Below are 17,359 nucleotides of genomic sequence, written 5' to 3'. Positions count from 1 at the left end.
AGCTTCTATTGCTTCCATCGCTTACAAATGATGCTGGGCTTTGCCTTGATGGGTGTGTATCTGGGTGTAATTTTTTTTATTGTGTGTAATTTAAGGAAGTATCCTTCTTTCTAATCTGATAAGTTTCTTTTATAAATTTTGTAGTCAAATGCCTTTTGAACATCTATGGTGATTATGATTTTCAACATACTAATATAAATGAAATGGGAAGATGTTTTAATTTTGAGCCATCCTTTTCACACTGTACAAGTTTCTCTTGGTTTAGGTAAGTTTTTTTAAAGCCCCAGTGGGGTTTATTTGCTAATGTATTATTTGGGATTTTCATACATTGATTTTTATGTAAATGTCTTATCTTGTTTTGTTTTAGAGATACGGCCTTGCTCTGATGCCCCGGCTGGTGCAGCGATGTGACCACACATTATTGTAATTTTAAACTCCTGGGCTGAAGTGATCCTCCCACCTCAGCCTCCTGGGTAGCTGACTCTACAGGCATGTGCCACCATGCCTGGCTAATTTTTAAATTTTTTGTAGAGACAGAGACTTGCTATGTTGTCTAGGCTGCAATTCAGTGTACATTGTCGATATGAATATTTATTTGTCTTTCTGCTGGAATCATTCCCTCTCCCATCTGTTTGTCTTTAAATTCTGGGCATGCACACACACTCCGCCCGTACCTCCTAACTGCAAAATATTGATGTTGTCCAACCTGCCTTGTGAAGGGAAAACTGCTTTTCCCTCTTTGTATCTCTGCTGGTGTCCAGTCCACTGCTGTGTTTTTGGTAAATACTTGACCCACAGAGTGTGGGAGGCAGGAAGGGAAGGCTTCTGCATTTCCTTTGTGGACCTCACATCATGGATCCACTAAGCATATTGGGAAACCAGCAGGTCAGGTGGCTGCACGCCCTAGATGTATCTGACTCTGAATTGCTCAGGGCCCCCTGCACGCCAGTGATTTGCTTTTCTTTGTGAGTTATCTCTTCACTCATATTCCTAGGCTGAGTTCCCCAAAACAGTGGCCAGCAGAGCACCTGTGACAGTTGTGAGTGCATTTCTGATCTTGGATGACCTGATTTACAGGGTATTTTGAACAGGAGCTACCTATTATGGCTTGGGATATGGCTAAAGTTTACTTGACTTTCTTTCATAAAGTAACTGGTAGAATATGTGGCGTAAGGCTATTACTACAAGAGCAGAAGTGGTGGGGGTGTGATTGAGCTTGGACAGCATTGGGAGGCAGACAGGCCCACATCAGCACCGTCCTGGCCATTTGTAGGTTATATTAACTTTGGGGATTCCCCTCAACTCTCTGAGCCTTTGTTTCTTCCCTCATTAAGGAGATCATCCATTCCTCCTTGGACTATTGTAAGGCTTAAGATCAAACATCTTTCCAGGCACTTGGAGCAGTGCCTGGGCTCCGGGGTCTTCAGGCTGTAACCATAGCAAACACTCAGATCCCAGCCACCCTCCCTTCTCTTTCCTCCAGAATGGGAATGTGAAGGACCAACCTGCTCATTCCCATTTACCCTGGAGTTCTTTCTTCTGAACTTCATCTAGCACCTGCTGTGCACCAGGGATTCATGAGTGTGGAGGCCAGGGACAGCAAAGTCTGGCATCTGGCCTTCAGCTTGCCTCAGTCTCTGTGGCTGACACCTGGCCCTTTGCTCTGGAATCTGGACCCTGCAATCTACTACCAAATGCTCAGCCTAAAGAGGGCTCCCCCTATCGGTGAGAAGATTACATAAATGCCCACATCTCCCCATCTCCTGAGTTGATCAGCCCCAGCAATCCAGATACACATTCTTGGATTCTGGTAGGTTTATTCTTCAGTTGAAAACTCAAAGGAAAAGTTATGTTCCAAAAGAAAGTAGATAAACTTTGAATGCTCTAGCCTGGGAGCCTTAGTTCACAGGTGCCCCTACCGAAACAGAGGCCCTCGAAAGCCTTCAGTCCTTGTGTGTCTACCCCAGATCGCAGTTCTCTATCAGGCTTCTGAAGAGCTATCTGTTCCCCTCATAAAAGCTACTGCCTCAGGAGACCCCTGGGTCAGGCAGGGAAAGCCAGGACCAGGCAGCTGAGAACCTGACTTTGTGTCTCCCTGAGCACAGTCAGCGTTCTGAAGCAGTGCTTCCCACATGGCTGTTGAATAAGTTAATAAATACCTTGGGCATGAACAGGAGCCAGTAGAGCTCTCTCTGCAGTGCTGAGACTCACTGGCCATGCTGTCTCTTGGATTACAGTGGAAAGGGGAGAATTACCCAGGCCAGTGGGAGAGTTTCATGTCCTCAGAAGTATTTTGAGCACAATGGCAAACAGCCCTTCTTCCCTGCATTTGAAGAACGTGTGATTTTGAGTTTCCTGGCATTCCATGCTGGTTATTCTGTCCCAGGCAAGAATCTTGCCCTTGTCAAGGAGTTGGAATTAGAGTAGAAGGTGAAGGAGTTTGAAGTCTTTGGCAGCCTAGTGCTGGCTTAGATGAAATCTCAATCTGAAAAGAAGTGACAAGACAAGTAAGGCCAGGTGATGGGCCCCAGAGGAGAGGGGTCCCTGCTGTTTCCTGAGATCAATTATGTTGGGGCCCCTGTTACAGCTCCTGGCCCTCATTACTAAAAGGACAACTCTCCATCCACTCCCACCCATTTTTCTCTCCTCTTTCTGTAAGAGCAGCAGGCAGGGGTCGATGAGTCCCTACACCTGCCAGGCCTTTGCAGGCAGTGGTGTTAGGCCCAGCTTGCTGAGTTCCTAGGAAACTGAACAAGCGTCTATGGAGCACTCACTCCATGTCAGCCTCTGCCACCAGCACCCTGGAGAAAGAAGACCAAGACATACTTCCCAGCCCAGGGGAGGGTGGAAGCTTAGCACATGATGCATTGAGAGCTCGGGATGTGTGCAACCCAAAGTGCAGGCTAAAGGGAACTCTCACTATGTGGGTGGGATCTTCAGTACAGCTTGCAGTGGAGGCTGCCCTACGGTTTCCCCATTAGGTGTGGTGGTGAAGGGCACAGACTGGACACTCAGAGCTACCACGGTAAGGAAGCACTCTTGTATCCCTCATCTGCTAGGAGAACTGTTTAAAAGATGGGATTAATTTAATTTTTTTGAGATGGAGTCTCACCCTGTCACCCAGGCTGGAGTGCAGTGGCCCACTGCAACCTCTGTCTCCGGGATCAGGCAATTCTGCCTCAGCCTCCTGAGCAGCTGAGATTACAGATGCCTGCCACCACACCCAGCTAATTTTTCTATCTTTATTAGAGACAGGGTATGGCCAGGCTGGTTTCCAACTCTTGTCCTCAAGTGATCCACCCGCCTTGGCTTCCCAAAGTGCTGAGATGACGGGTGTGAGCCATCGCATCCTGCTATTTATTTTTTTTGAGATGGAGTTTCGCTCTGTTGCCCAGGCTGGAGTGCAGTGGCACAGTATCAGCTCCCTGCAACCTCAGCCTGCTGGGTTCAAGTGGCTCCCCTGCCTCAGCCTCCTGAGTGGCTGGGACTACAGGCATGAGCCACCACGCCTGGCCAGGAAGTGCCCTTCTATCCCTCATTTGCTAAGAGAAATGTCTAAAAGTTGAGCTTTAGGTGGCCTTTTCTGCCATCTCTTTCTACTACATTCTGGTTCTTTTTCAGTATGTAATTTTCAGTAATTAGTAAATTAGCTGATTGCCTAAATTACTACACTATAAATTTAGTGATTAGTAATTTTAATAATTTCTGGTTCCCTGCTGAAATCTATGATCTCTGTCTAATAAGTCTACTATCTGAGTCCTGCAGGTCTGTATCTATTATTGTCTGTCTGTGCTAGTGTTTACACTTAGAATTGTACCTCCCTAAGAGTGTTTTTTATAACTACAGTGTCCATAATCCTATCATCATGCCCAGCATGGAGGTGCTCAATAAATACACATTTCCAATGTCAAAAATTTTCAATGTGGTAAAACACAAAAAATCTACCACAACCATTTAAAGTACACCAGTCTAAGTACATTCATATTTTTGTGCATCCAAACTCTAAAACTCTGTCCCCATTCAATAAGCCCTTACTGGCTCTCCCAGCTTCTGGCTGCCACCACTCTACTTTCTGTCTCTGTGAATCTGATTACTCTAGATCCTTCCCATAAGTGGAATCATACAGTATTTCTCTTTTTGTGACTGGCTTATTTCACTTTGCATAACATCCTCAAGGTTCATCTGTGTGCTAGGATGCGTCAGAATTTCCTTCCTTTTTAAGGCTGAATAATGTTTGACTGTATGGAGAGAGCACATTTGTTTATCCGTTGGTGGGCACTTGCGTTGCTGCTATCTTGCAGCGCCTATGAATAACGCTGTGCTGAGGCCAGCTCAGCCTTGGAGACCCCCAGTCATGCGGCACTGAAGGAATTAAGAAACAGACACAGAGATAGCAAAAGGTGGGTTCAGAGTGGAGCACCAGGGGTTTCACAGCATTTCCAGCTGAGAGTCCAGACCAGACTCTGACCTATGTATTTATTCTTGACTTTCCAGTGACAAGTTTTACAAGCAGATGCTCTGTGTTCTTTCATTGGTTAAAGGTAAACTAACCAGGCAGCTAGTGTGTGTTTACTATAGGTAAAAGATGAACTAGAAAATGCTTTTTACGAGGGAACAAAGGAAAGGGTCACACATCCTGTGTTCAAAGAACTCATTCATCTGGCATGAGACATAATTATGTTGGATGCTGTTTTATAATGCTTTGAGCAGTTTGCTGCTTTCGGGGCAGTTTTCCGCTTTGGGGGGCTGACTTGATATTTCTTGCTGCTGATCTCAATAGGATTTCTCAGCAAACAATATGATTTCTCACACATGCCAGAATTTGCTCTCAACAACGCTGCTATGAACATCAGTGTATAAATGTGTGCAGCCCTTTGAATTGCAGGGGGTACATACCCAGAAGTGGAAATGCTGGATTATATGGTAACCCTCTGTTTTGAGACAGTCTCTCACTCTGTCACCCAGGGTGGAATGCAGTGGTGCAATCTTGGCTCTCTGCAACCTCTGCCTCCTGGGTTCAAGTGATTCTTACCCATCAGCCTCCTGAGTAGCTGGGATTACAGGCCTACACCACCACGCCTGGTGAGCTTTCGTGTTTTTAGTAGAGATGCGTTTCACCATGTTGGCCAGACTGGTCTTGAGCTCCTGGCCTCAACTCCTAGCCTCCTGCCCCGGCCTCGCAACGTGCTGGGATTACAAGTGTGTGCCACCACGCCTGGCCTGTTTTTAACTTTTTGATGAAAAGTTTAAACACTGTTTTCCATAGCTACAGCTCCATTTTAAACTCCCAGTAAGAGTACGCAAGGCTGCCAACCACTCAGCATCCTCGCTAACACTTTATTTTCTGTATGGATTACGGTAATCTTAATGAGTCTGAGGTGGCCTCTCCATGTAGGTCTTCTTATGTTTCTTTTTTTGAGGTGGAGTCTCGCTCTGTCACCCAGGCTACAGTGCAGTGGTGCAATCTTGGCTCACTGCAACCTCCACCGCCCAGGTTCAAGAAATTCTCCTGCCTCAGCCTCCTGAGCATCTGGGACTTCAGGCACATGGCACCACACCCAGCTAATTTTTCTATTTTTAGTAGAGACGTGGTGTTACTATGTCTGCCAGGCTTGTCTCAAACTCCTGACCTCAAGTGATCTGCCCACCTCAGCCTTTCAGAGTGCTGGGATTACAGGCCTGAGCCACCACGCCCAGCCTCTCCCCATGGTTTTGGTTTGTTTCCCTAATAGTAATGGTGAGCATCTTTTTATGTGCCGAACGGCCATTTGCATCTCTTATTTGGTGGACTGTCTATTCACATCCTTTGCGCATCTTTGAACTGCCTTAGTTGGGTTTTGTTGTTGCATTGTGAGAGTGATTTATCTATTCTAGATGGGAACTCAGTCACACGTAATTTGCACCTCTGTCCTATCATTCTGCAGGTTGCCTTTTTACTCTGTTAATAGTATTCTTTGAAGCAATCCAATTTGTCTACTTTTCCTTTTGTTGTTTGGGCCTTTGGTGTCATAGGCAAGAAATCATTGCCAAAGGAAGCTCTCCTTCTATGTTTTAAGAGTCGTCAGCTGGGAACAGTGGCTCCCACCTATAATCCCAGCACATTGGGAGGCCAAAGGGGGTGAATCATGAGGTCAGGTGTTCAAGACCAGCCTGACCAAGATGCCCTGTCTCTACTAAAAATACAAAAATTATCTAGGTGTGGTGATGGGCACCTGTAATCCCAGCTACTTGGCAGGCTGAGGCAGAGAACTGCTTGAACCCGGGAGCCGGAGGTTGCAGTTAGCCAAGATCAGGCCACTGCACTCCAGCCTCAGTGTCAGAGTGAGACTCTGTCTCAAAAAAGCAAGAATTGTACAGCTTCAGATCTTACACTTGGGTCTTTGATTCATTATTGAGGTGTTTTTTTGTTTTTTTGTTTGTTTTTTTAACATGATATAAGGTAAGGCTTTAACTTCATTCTTTTGCATGTGGATATCTAGTTTACCCACACCATTTGTTGAAAGACTATTCCTTCCCTGATTGAAAAATCTTGGCATCTTTATTGAACTCATTTGACCATATGTGTAAGTGTTTTCTTTTGCACTCTGTATTCCATTCCACTGGTCTCTCTGTATGTCTTTACTGTCATACCACACTTTTGACCACTGTAACTTGCTTTCTTTTTTTTTTCTTTTTCTGAGAGAGAGTCTTGCTCTGTCACCAGGCTGGAGTGCAGTGGCGCAATCTCGGCTCACTGCAACCTCTGCCTGCTGGGTTCAAGGGATTCTTCTGCCTCAGCCTCCTGAGTAGCTGGGACCACAGGCGTGTGCCACCACACCTGGCTAATTTTTGTATTTTTAGTAGATATGAGGTTTCATCATCTTGGCCAGGATGGTCTTGATCGCTTGATCTTGTGATCTGCCCACCTTGGCCTCCCAAAGTGCTGGGATTACAGGCTTGAGCCACCATGCCCAGCCCACTGTAGCTTTTAATAATACATTTTGAAATTGAGAAATAAAAGACTTCCAACTTTGTTACTTTTTCAAGATTGCTTTGGCCATTTGGGATCTCTTGAAATTGTATATAAACTTTACACAATTTATAAGGATGGATTTTTCTATAATTGAAGAAAAAAAGTCACTGAGATTTTGAGAGCAATTAAACTAAACCTGTAGATCACTTTGAGTCATATTGACATCTTAAGGAAACTAAGCCTTATAATACTTAAGTACGAGATGCCTTTACATTTGTTACACAACCGGTCTCTGGAACTCAAAATCCTTCCAAAGTCTTTGCCTCCTGCTTGAGTTTATTCCTGTTTTGTTCTTTTTGATGCTATTGTAAACTGACTTTTTTTGTTTTTAAGATAGTATCTCACTATATTGCCCAGGCTAGGGTATGTTGGCTATTCACAGGCATAATCGTTATAAAAACTGAAAGAATTGACCTCCCAGGCTCAAGGGATTTTCCTACCTCAGCCTCCCAAGTAGCTGGGACTAGGCTTCCACAACCAAGCCAGCAGGAACTGTTTTCTTAATTTCCTTCTTGGATCATCGACTGTTAGTGTGTAGAAATGCAACTGACTCCTGTGTGTTGGATTTCATAATTCTGAATCTTGAACAAATTATTAGTTCTAACAGTTTATTTTGTGCAGCCTTCAGGATTTTCTACAAAGAAGTTCATGTCATTTGTTAACAGAGAAAATTTCACTTCTTCCTTTCCAGTTTTGATGCCTTTTCTTTTTTCTTTCTTTCTTAGTAGCTCTGGCTAGGATTTCCAGTATTATGAAAGCAGGCACCACTATTTTTATTCCTCCTCTTGGAAAACTTTGTCTCTCATCATTGAGAATGATACTAGCTGGAGGTTGTTCATATGACTTTTATTAGGTTGAGGTTGTTTTAATTTCTAGTCAGTATGTTTTTAATCATGAAAGGATATTAAACTTCATTAACTGCTTTTCCTGTACTAATTGAAACAAATTATCATGTGTTTTCTTTCCTTCATTCTGTTAATGTGGTATCTTACCCTAATGTTTATATGGTAACCACCTTTCCATTCCAGGAATACATCTTATTTGATCATGTTATGTAATCTTTCTATGATGCTGTTGAATTCTCATTAGTAATTTCTTGAGCAATTTTGCATCTGTATTGATCAGGAATTGTGGTGTGTTTTCTTCTTCTGCTTTGTCTGTCTTTGGTATCAGTAATGCTGGCCTCACAGAATGAGTTTGGAGGTATTCTTTCCTCCATAATTTGGAAGAAGATGAGCAGGATTGGTATTGATTCTGTAAATGTTTGGTACAAGTCACCCATGAAGCCATCTGTTCTTGTACTTTCTTGTCAAGTTTTTGGTCACTGATTCATCTTCTATTTCATTTATTTCTGTTCTAACCTTAAGTATTGCCTTCCTTGTCCTACTTTGGGTTTAGGCTGTTCTTCTCTTCCTAAAAACTTAAGGTACAAAGTTAGGATTGCGGTTTGAGAGATTTTTCCTTTTTCTTTTTTTTGAGAGAGGCTCTTGCCACTTGCTGAGTTAGTCTCAAACTCCTGGGTTCAAGCAATCTCCTGGCCTCAGCCTTCCAAGTAGATGGAATTATGGAACAGTGTCACTATGCCTGGCTACTGCTGCTTTTGTGTGTGTGTGGGGTGGGGTGAAGGGAAATGGAGTCTAGCTGTCTCTCCCAAGCCGGAGTGTAGTGGTACAATCTTGGCTCACTGCAACCTCCTCCTCATGGGTTCAAATGATTCTCCTGCCTCAGCCTCCCAAGTAGCTGAGATTACAGGTGCTTGCCACCACCCCTGGCTAATTTTATGATTTGAGTAAAGATGGGGTGCCCATGTTAGCCAGGTTGGTCTTGAACTCCTGACATCAGGTTATCTGACTGTCTCGGCCTCCCAGAGTGCTGGGATTACAGATGTGAGCCACTACCTAGAGCCAGCCTTTTTTTTTTTTTTTTTAAATGTAAGCATGTACAGCTATAAATTTCCCTCATAGCACTGCTTTTGCTGCATCCCACAGATTTGATACATTGTTTTCTCAAAATACTTTATAATTTTCCTTATTTTTCTTTGATTCATAGTTGTTGTCGGGTTCCCATAGATTTGTGAATATTCCAGTTTTCATTCTGCCGTTATGAATTCAGTCCTTTAAAATGTATTAAATCTTGCTTTCAGGCCTAATGTATGACCTTTCCCAGAGAACGTTCCACATGTACTTTGAAGAATGTGTATTCTGCTCTTGGGTGAACTCATCTGTGTGTGTCTGGTAGGTCCAATTTGTCTGTAGTATCTTTCAAGCTCTCTGTTTCCTTCTTTATCCTCTGTCTGGGTGTTGTATCCATTATTGAAAGTCAATTATTGGGCCAGGCACAGAGGCTCATGCCTGTAATCCCAGCACTTTGGGAGGCCAAGGTGGGTGGATCGCTTGAGGTCAGGAGTTCAAGATCAGCCTGGCCAATGTGGTGAATCCCCGTCTCTACTAAAAATAGCTGGGCATGGTAGCATACACCTGTAATCCCAGCTACTCTGAGGCTGAGGCACGAGAATCACTTGAATTCAGGAGGTTGCAGCTGCACTCCAGCCTGGGAAATCAAGATTCTGTCTGGGGGGGGGAAAAAAAAAAAAAAGCGAGGTGTTGAAGTTTCCTACAAGTTTCATAGAACTGTTTCTTCTTTCATTCTGTCAGTGTTTGAGTCATATATTTAGGAGCTCCGAGGTGCGTTGCACATACCTTTATAACTGTTGCATCTTTTTGGTGAATGGACTGTTGTTATCTCTCACAACAGCTTCTGACCTTAAGTCTACTTAGTCTGAGATTAATCTAGCTCCTCCCTCCTTTTCTCAGTTACCATTTCCATGGAGTATCTTTTTTTGTCATCCTATGTGTAAGTCTCTTACTGTCTTTAGATTGTGGAAATAATTTGCACTTTTAAAGAATATCATCTGATGAAAGTCAATAGCCTGGTGGGTGACTGTGCCATGAGGCCCACAGCCAGGGGCTAAGGTGAGCAGTTGTTCTGGGAGGACTCCAGCACACCATTTATGGGGCTTTTAGGTGCCACTCTGTGGATTGTTTTCTGCATGGCTTATGGTTTATTTTCTTTCTCATTTCCTTCCTTCTGCCTGCCTTTGTGTTTAATTTTTTTTTTTTTTTTTTTTTTTTGCGTGATACACTTAGAATCCCTTCTTCCTTTTGTGTACATTCTATAGATATTTTCTTTGTAATTACCATGAGGATTACATAATACATCCTGAAGATATGGCAATTGATTTTAAACTAGTAAGTTCAATGACATAGCAAATATTCAACTCCTCGACAGCTCTACCCCGTCCTATGTTTTCATTACAAAGTCTATCTATATTTTAGAGAGAGGGTCTCACTCTGTCACCCAGGCTGGAGTGCAGTATCACTGTCATAGCTCATTGTAACCTGAAGCCCCTGGACTGAAGTGATCCTCCATAGCCGAGACTACAGGTGCACGCCACCATGCCTAATTTTTTAAAATAAATTACATATTTAACATAGGCTTATGGTTACGCCTCTTTTAAATCCAGTAAAATAATTAAAATCAGAGATGTGAATCAAAATTTCAATAATACAGGTCTTTATATGTGGCTTCAAATGTCCACCTAGCATCTTTTTGTTTTGACTTGAAGAACTCCCTTTAGCATTTCTTGCACGACAGGTCCCAATGTAATGAACTGTCTCAGCTTTTGTTTATCTGAGAATGTCTTAATTTCTCTGGTCAGGTGACAGGTGGAAGAATCACATGAGCTCAGAAGTTTGAGACCAGCCTGGCCAACATGGTGAAAGCCCGTCTCTACTAAAAAGACAAAAACACGGTGGTGGACGCCTGTAATCCCAACTACTTGGGAGGCTGCACCACTGTACTCCAGCCTGGAGGACAGAGCAAGACCCTATCCCAAAAAGATAGCAAAAAGTGTCTTAATATTCTTTTTTTCTTATGAGAGTTCATAAGACGCCTTTATTTTGTAACTTATAACCACCTTTAAATTTGTCCTTCAAATGTTAACTGTAATTGGTGAGTGCTTTTCTTAAATACTTCACTGGTGTCCAAGAGAGGGGAAGAATTTAGCCCTTGATTTAAAACAAGTAACACTGGCCAGACACGGTGGCTCCCACCTGTAATCCCAGCACATTGGGAGGCCAAGGCAGATGGATCATGAGGTCCGACGTTTGAGACCATCCTGGCCAACATGGTGCAACCCCGTCTCCACTAAAAACACAAAAAAATTAGCGGGACGTGGTGGCACATGGCTGTAATCCCAGCTCCTCGGGAGGCTGAGGTAGGAGAATTGCTGGAACCCGGGAGGAGAAGGTTGCAGTGAGCTGAGATTGCTCCACTGCACTTCAGCCTGAGTGAGAGAGCAAGACTCTGTCTCAAAAAAATACATAAACCCTAACAGGAATACAGAGGACCTTAACTGCAGATAAGACTCCATTGTTACTCTGTGGCTGTAAATCTTCTGAGTTGCCTGTCGTCCCAGATGTTCTGTTCATCGCTGTAGTAGCTGACGGTTTTGTATTGACACGGTCAGAACAATGAGTGCTTCTGCTTGATTCCAGAATGTCCAAGCTTCCACCAGAGCGACACCATCTCCTGTCTTGGCACTTCATGAGTCGAATGCTGCTTCCCGAGAGGATCTGGTTGGTAGGCCGTGACCTTGATTCCTGCCCCTGAGCCTCACTTTTTTCTTATCAGCCACCACCTTTTGGGCACTAGGACAGTGCTTTTTATAATGCACTCATCAGTGGATGCTGAAATAACAACCTGGCCATTTGGATGTGCAACTAATGCTTTATGCTGCAGAGTCCCTGCAACTCACCAACCCGTGCCGGAACTCACCGGAGCTCAGGTGTGTAGCACTACTTTGTTTCTCTATGATTGGGAGTGAAAATATTGTTCATGCATTATTTCCCATTTTTTACTTTGGAGGTTTTGTTTTGTGAGACAAGGCCTCACTCTGTCATGCAGCCAGGAGTGCAGGAGTGTAATCATGGCTCACTGTAGCCTTGACCTCCCGGGTTCAAGCCATCTCACCTCAGCCTCCAAGAGTGCTAGAAATACGAGCGTAAGCCACTGTACCTGGCCTACTTTTGAGCTTTGAGTTCTTTATGCATTCTGGAGATGAGTCTCTGGAGATAGATGAGTCCTTGGTCTGATTGGTGGTTTGTAAACCACCAATTGGTTTTTTCCCAACCTGTAGCTTGTCTCTCCATCTTCCTAATTGAGTCTTTCAGAGAGCAAAGATGTGGTCTCCCTTGCAGATACTCTGCCACTGTAGCAGGAGAGCAGACACAGACGTACGTAAATGAACACGGGCATGTGTCCCGTGAGAAAGTGTCCGTTTGTGGTAAAGAGATCTCTAGACAGATCGGTGCTGAGAGGTTATTTCATTCAGTAATAGTTGAGCTGGGGATCATCTCTAACCTCATGCTTGCTTTCTCTTACTCCACTGTCTTCTGTTGCTGCGGGTGGGAAAGCAATTGTCAACATGTTCTTCCTTCTTTCCACCCTCCTCGGTAGCTTTTAGGACCTCCTCTTTGTCTTTTCTGCAATTGTGTTTGGATGGGTCTAGGTATGGATGGATTTATTGTATTGGGGATAGTGCCTCCTGACTCTAAAGGGTCCTGGGTCCTGTCTCTATTTTCATTCTGGAATTTTTATTGAGAGACTCTCATTCTGTCACCAGCCTGGAGTGCAGAGGCAAGATCTTGGCTCACTGCCACCTCCACCTTCTGGGTTCAAGCATTTCTCCTGCCTCAGCCTCCCAAGTAGCTGGAATTAAAGGCACATACCACCATTCCTGGCTAATTTTTGTATTTTTAGTACAGATGGGTTTTCACCATGTTGGCCAGGTTGGTCTCAAACTCCTGACCTTAGGTGATCCACTCATCTTGGCCTTCCAAGTGCTAGGATTACAGGGATGAGCCACCACAGCCGGCCTGGAATTTCTTTGAGACGTGTTGGATCCTCTCATTTCATCCTCCCTTTGTCATATTTTCCACTCCTCTTGTTGATACTGACCTCTCTCTGTGCCCTTTTAGTGGGGCTTTGGCTGTAGCAATCATATGCAGCATGGGCTAGAGAATCTCAAGGTAGCTACTGTTAGAACTGAATTAGAGGTCCACCCTGGTAGTGGGGACAAACCCCCACACATTTGCTCACCGAAGTCATCTTCTGTGTTGATGATGATTTTTGCACTATGAGAGCAGAGGAAAAACAGGGGCTGAGCATTTTCTCTAAATGGGAGTGTACATTCAAATTCCTAGTGAGGCTGGGCATGGTGGCTCACACCTGTCATCCCAGCACTTTGGGAGGCCGAGGCAGGTGGATCACCAGAGGTCAGGAAGTCAGGACCAACCTGGCCAACACGGCAAAACACCATCTCTACAAAAATACCTGACTGTATTTTGGGGAGGCTGAGGTAGGAGTGTTGCTTGAACCTGGGTGGGGGAAGTTGACATGAGGCAAAATTGTGCCTCTACACTCCAGCCTGGATGGTTCATAAATAAAAGATATAATTAATTAACTCACAGTGCTACAGGCTGTAGAAGCACAGCTCCGGCATCTGCTTGGCTTCTGGTGAGGCCTCGGGAAGCTTATGATCATGGCAGAAACAGCAGGGGGTGCAAAGAGAGAGAGGAGGGGCCAGGCTCTTTATAAACAAACTGCTCTTATGGGAAGTAATAGAGCAAGAAGTCATGCTTCACCAAACAGAGGGTGCTAAGCCATCCATGAGGGAGGTACCCCCTCTAACAAACATGAGATTTGGAGGGGACACACATCCAAGCTGTGTCAGGCTGCAAATGTTTTGTTTCTACTCTTAGCTCCTTGAATGCCAACTATTTGTCCTCCCTGGCAAGAGAGAGACATGGGTTTTCCCTCCAGCTGGAAGGCAGACGGGGGGGTGGGGACAGAGTGCCAGCCAGCTGGGCAGCTTACCGCACTGTGGAGGAGGGGTCAGGGACATGAAGCTGCAGGCATACAGGTGGATGTAGGCAGTCCCCAGAGTGCAGGCAAGCTGGAGCTCCCCAATGCCACAGGGGTCCTGCACACACAGGCTGAGGAATGGTGCAGGGTCCACCTGAAATCAGGGCCACCCACCCACTCTATCTCAGGCCCCTCCTCCATGCCACTCCCCAGGGTAGACTGGGGAAGGGGCTTTCTGTGTCCCGGGGCCCAGACTCACACTCACCACCCAGAAGCAGTTCCCCAAGCTGGAGCCGGGGCCCTGGAAGAAGGCCGGGCAGGTGGGGCTCTGTCCTGGGCAGGTTGGCTGAGTCATCTCGGCGGCCCTACAGTCACCATCCACCTGGCGGGACAGACACAAGATGTAGGCCTCCCGCTGGACCATGTGGCTCCCCTACCTACATCGGCCTCAGCAGGAGACTCCCCCAACCCTGGGTCTGCAAAGACCTCTGCAGAGCCAGCAGGGCACCTGCCTCTCCTGGGACTCTGCAGCCAGCAGCCCTCAAGAGCCTCACCCAGAGGGAGGAAGGGCAGGTGCACCTGCTCACCTGCCAGGCCAGGCTGAGCTCCTCCACGCTGCAGGCCACAGAGCTGTCCGGCAACATCAGCTCATTGCCTGCTTTATTGTCGTTGGTGCCCAGAAGGCCAGCGGATATGCCTGTGGGGCGGAGGGAAGCTGAGGAGGTCCTGAGAGCCCATGATCCTCCCCCTGGGTACTTGTATGAGAGACAAACCTGAGGCACACTGAGAAGTGGTAGAATCCTGCCACCTCCACCCCAGTCTCCCAGAGCAGGGCTCTGGCTCCATACCCTCATCAAAGGCAGGAGAGAAAGCACAGGGTCTAAGGACAGCATGTGTCTCCCCCCGCCCCCGTCCCCTCCCCATGGCCTCAGCTCGAGTGGCCAGAATCCAGGCCCACCCTTTATGTTCCTTGGCAGAGGGACCACAGAAAGGCCAATCCACCTTGGAGCCACATATCCCAGGGGTGGGGGCAGAAAGCCCTGGACTTCAGTGCCATCATCTCAACCACAGTAGCTGCCTACAGCCCGGGGACCTGTCACACTGGAAGCTGAGAATGGTGCATCCCGAAAAGGATCTCGGTGGTGGGGCCAACCCCGCCAGGGCCCAGACTCACCGTGGTGCCACAGACCCAGAGTCAGGCTGCAGAGGCCGGTGGGCACGTCACAGGAGATGGAGACCCCATCCTCACTGGCCAGCTCAATCCTGGGGACGTCCCTCCTTTTCATGGCAAGAAGCGGCTGGAGGTCTGGACAGCTCTCCCCTGGCAGCGAGGAGTTGTACAGCCTGTAGGCCTGTGGACCAGAGCGGGTAGGCAGGAGGGCCGACCCACAGCCAGGGGACAAGTTTGAAAGGGCCATCTCCCCAGGCAACCTGCCACAGGCACAGGTCTCCGGGGGAAGCTCGGGCCTCTCCTCCTCACCTGCAGGCTGGGGTAGAAGATGAGGGTCACGTGGTTCAGCTCCACAATCAGGGCGGTAAGCCCCGAGCCTGTCCGACTCAGCATCAGGGAGAATGTGTTGTGAGCAAAGTCTTGGGCCAGCAGGATGCTGCCACACTGGGTGCTGAGGTCCCACACCCGGCTGTCAAAAGTCACCACATGCTGGGCTCGGGCAACCAGGGCATGGTCTGGGGAGAAGCAGCCCCAAAGGCAGGGTGAGTGGAGCCAGCTCCACCCACCACAGTGGGAGCCCAATGCCTGCTGGGCACCCCACTGCCTAGAGCCCCAGCTTAGCCTGCCCTGAGGCCAAGAGTCCCCCTCTCCCTGTGCAGCAGCCAGCGGCCCAGCGATCCCTCACCTGCTTCAGGATGACATGAGCTGAAGGGCTATGGACCAATTCAGCCCTAACGAGGAATGGAGTCCCCAGAACCGCTACAAAACTGCTGTGCTAAGTAACAAAGCCTGGCTCAGAGGCCACAGTCATACCTCTGTTTACATCAGATGTCCACAGCAGGCACAGCCTTGGACACAGCAGGCAGGCTGGCAGCTGCGGATGATAAAAACGTTATAAAATCGATTGTGGTGAGGCATGCACCGCTCTGAATAAACTAGAAGCCACTGAATGGTGCACTTAAATTTCACACATCGGCCAGGCATGGTGGCGCTAAGCCATCCCAGCACTTGGCGGGGCTGACGCAGGAGGATCACTTGAACCCAGGAGGTCAAGGGTGTAGGGAGCCGAGATCGCACCACTGCACTCCAACCATGACAACAGAGTGAGATCTAGTCTCAAAAAAAATCATACCGCCGGGCGCGGTGGCTCAAGCCTGTAATCCCGGCACTTTGGGAGGCCGAGGCGGGTGGATCACGAGGTCGAGAGATCGAGACCGTCCTGGTCAACATGGTGAAACCCCGTCTCTACTAAAAATACAAAAAATTAGCTGGGCATGGTGGCACGTGCCTGTAATCCCAGCTACTCAGGAGGCTGAGGCAGGAGAATTGCCTGAACCCAGGAGGCGGAGGTTGCGGTGAGCCGAGATCACGCCATTGCACTCCAACCTGGGTAACAAGAGCGAAACTCCGCCTCAAAAAAAAAAAAAAAAAAAAATCATACCAGTCATCCATTTAATCTCAAGGAAGCTACTGGTGGGGGTGGGGGTGGGGGAGGCCACGGAGAGAAAAGCATGGACTGTTTAAGTGGATGGCCAATGGCTCCCTCAAACATGACAGCAGTGTCCTGCTGACCTGGCCTGTGAAGGAGCAAGTGGGACCCGTCCAGCCAGCATGGCCCCTGAGCCGTGCCTTGGGGGTGCTCGTGCCCATGGCGGGAAAGCACCATCCATCGTGCACAGCCAGACACCTGTTGGCCAGGGTCAGCATCCCAAGGGAGGCACTACCAGCGCCGTGGTCAGCTGTCAGAACTGAGGGCACAGAGCAGCCCATGGTGACACACACACAACTTCAAGACCAGGCTGTTTTCTAAAAAATCAGTGTGCTGCTTAGACCTGACTACACCCATGCTTCTAGGGAGCCGTAGGCCTCCCTGTGAGTCCCACACAAGATAAACCGCTCCTTGTCAAGCCTGGGTACCTTGGCTGCCCATGGACATGAGGGACTCCCTCGTGCGTTAAGAACTGTACATGCCCGTTACCCATGTGTGTGAGCCACGTGATTACCTGCATTTCACAGCGGAGGAAGCCGAGTCCACAGAGGTTAGCAGACTCACCCGAGCCACATGCAAGCTCCCCAGCAGCCCAGAGCCGGTCATCCCAGCACCACCCTTGGCTGCACTGCTGGGCCAGGCCTTATAATCTGGAGAAAAGCAGGATGAGAAGCCTCAGCTCTAGTCCCATAAGACCTTGGGAAGTCCAATAAGATCTGGGCCTGGCACTGTGATGCCACAAGCCTCTGTAGGCTTCCATGTG

The 17,359-nt window shown here is 47.3% G+C and overlaps 1 protein-coding gene and 1 long non-coding RNA gene across 5 annotated transcripts in view; one reads left to right on the top strand and one right to left on the bottom strand.

Moving 5' to 3' along the window:
* Positions 1-17,359, top strand: part of LOC141582650 (uncharacterized) — a 64,117-nt gene that overhangs the window by 31,918 nt on the left and 14,840 nt on the right. The window contains exons 2-3 of one of the 2 annotated variants that reach the window (XR_012515539.1): positions 9,156-9,246; positions 11,569-11,858. This is a non-coding gene — a long non-coding RNA (uncharacterized LOC141582650). Of the gene's footprint in view, positions 1-2,484; positions 9,247-11,568; positions 11,859-17,359 lie in introns of those variants that run through there. The other variant, XR_012515538.1, reaches the window with a different exon arrangement.
* LOC141582648 (uncharacterized) lies at positions 1,798-17,131 on the bottom strand. 3 transcript variants are annotated; one of them, XM_074391334.1, is made up of 6 exons: positions 17,111-17,131; positions 15,921-15,981; positions 15,417-15,622; positions 14,524-15,288; positions 14,202-14,318; positions 1,798-2,485 (listed from the first exon to the last, which is right to left on the bottom strand). In XM_074391334.1, the coding sequence occupies exons 1-4, from the start codon at positions 17,114-17,116 to the stop codon at positions 14,998-15,000; spliced, it is 564 nt and encodes a 187-aa protein (XP_074247435.1). In that variant the 5' UTR covers positions 17,117-17,131; the 3' UTR covers positions 1,798-2,485; positions 14,202-14,318; positions 14,524-14,997. The 3 variants fall into 3 exon arrangements, with proteins under 3 accessions (XP_074247435.1, XP_074247434.1, XP_074247436.1); XM_074391333.1 differs by lacking the exons at positions 1,798-2,485; positions 15,417-15,622; positions 15,921-15,981; positions 17,111-17,131 and adding exons at positions 11,852-12,471; positions 13,541-13,604; positions 13,949-14,067 and having other exon boundaries at positions 14,524-14,989; XM_074391335.1 differs by lacking the exons at positions 1,798-2,485; positions 15,417-15,622; positions 15,921-15,981; positions 17,111-17,131 and adding exons at positions 11,852-12,471; positions 13,541-13,604 and having other exon boundaries at positions 14,524-14,986.

The sequence above is a fragment of the Saimiri boliviensis genome, chromosome 21 (assembly GCF_048565385.1).
Source record: "Saimiri boliviensis isolate mSaiBol1 chromosome 21, mSaiBol1.pri, whole genome shotgun sequence".
NCBI classification, from domain to species: Eukaryota; Metazoa; Chordata; class Mammalia; order Primates; family Cebidae; genus Saimiri; species Saimiri boliviensis.
The sequence above is the reverse complement of the archived record's forward strand: the minus strand, read 5'-3'. Positions and strand labels throughout refer to the sequence as shown.

Bases quoted from the DNA above. Each gene is read 5' to 3' on its own strand.
- LOC141582648 (XM_074391333.1), bottom strand. From the start codon at position 14,829: ATGCTGTCCTTAGACCCTGTGCTTTCTCTCCTGCCTTTGATGAGGGTA. The intron at 14,319-14,523 runs GTGAGCAGGTGC...CTGTCCCGCCAG, and splicing joins AGCTCAGCCTGGCCTGGCAG to GTGGATGGTGACTGTAGGGC. The intron at 14,068-14,201 runs GTGAGTGTGAGT...ACCATTCCTCAG, and splicing joins TGGGGAACTGCTTCTGGGTG to CCTGTGTGTGCAGGACCCCT.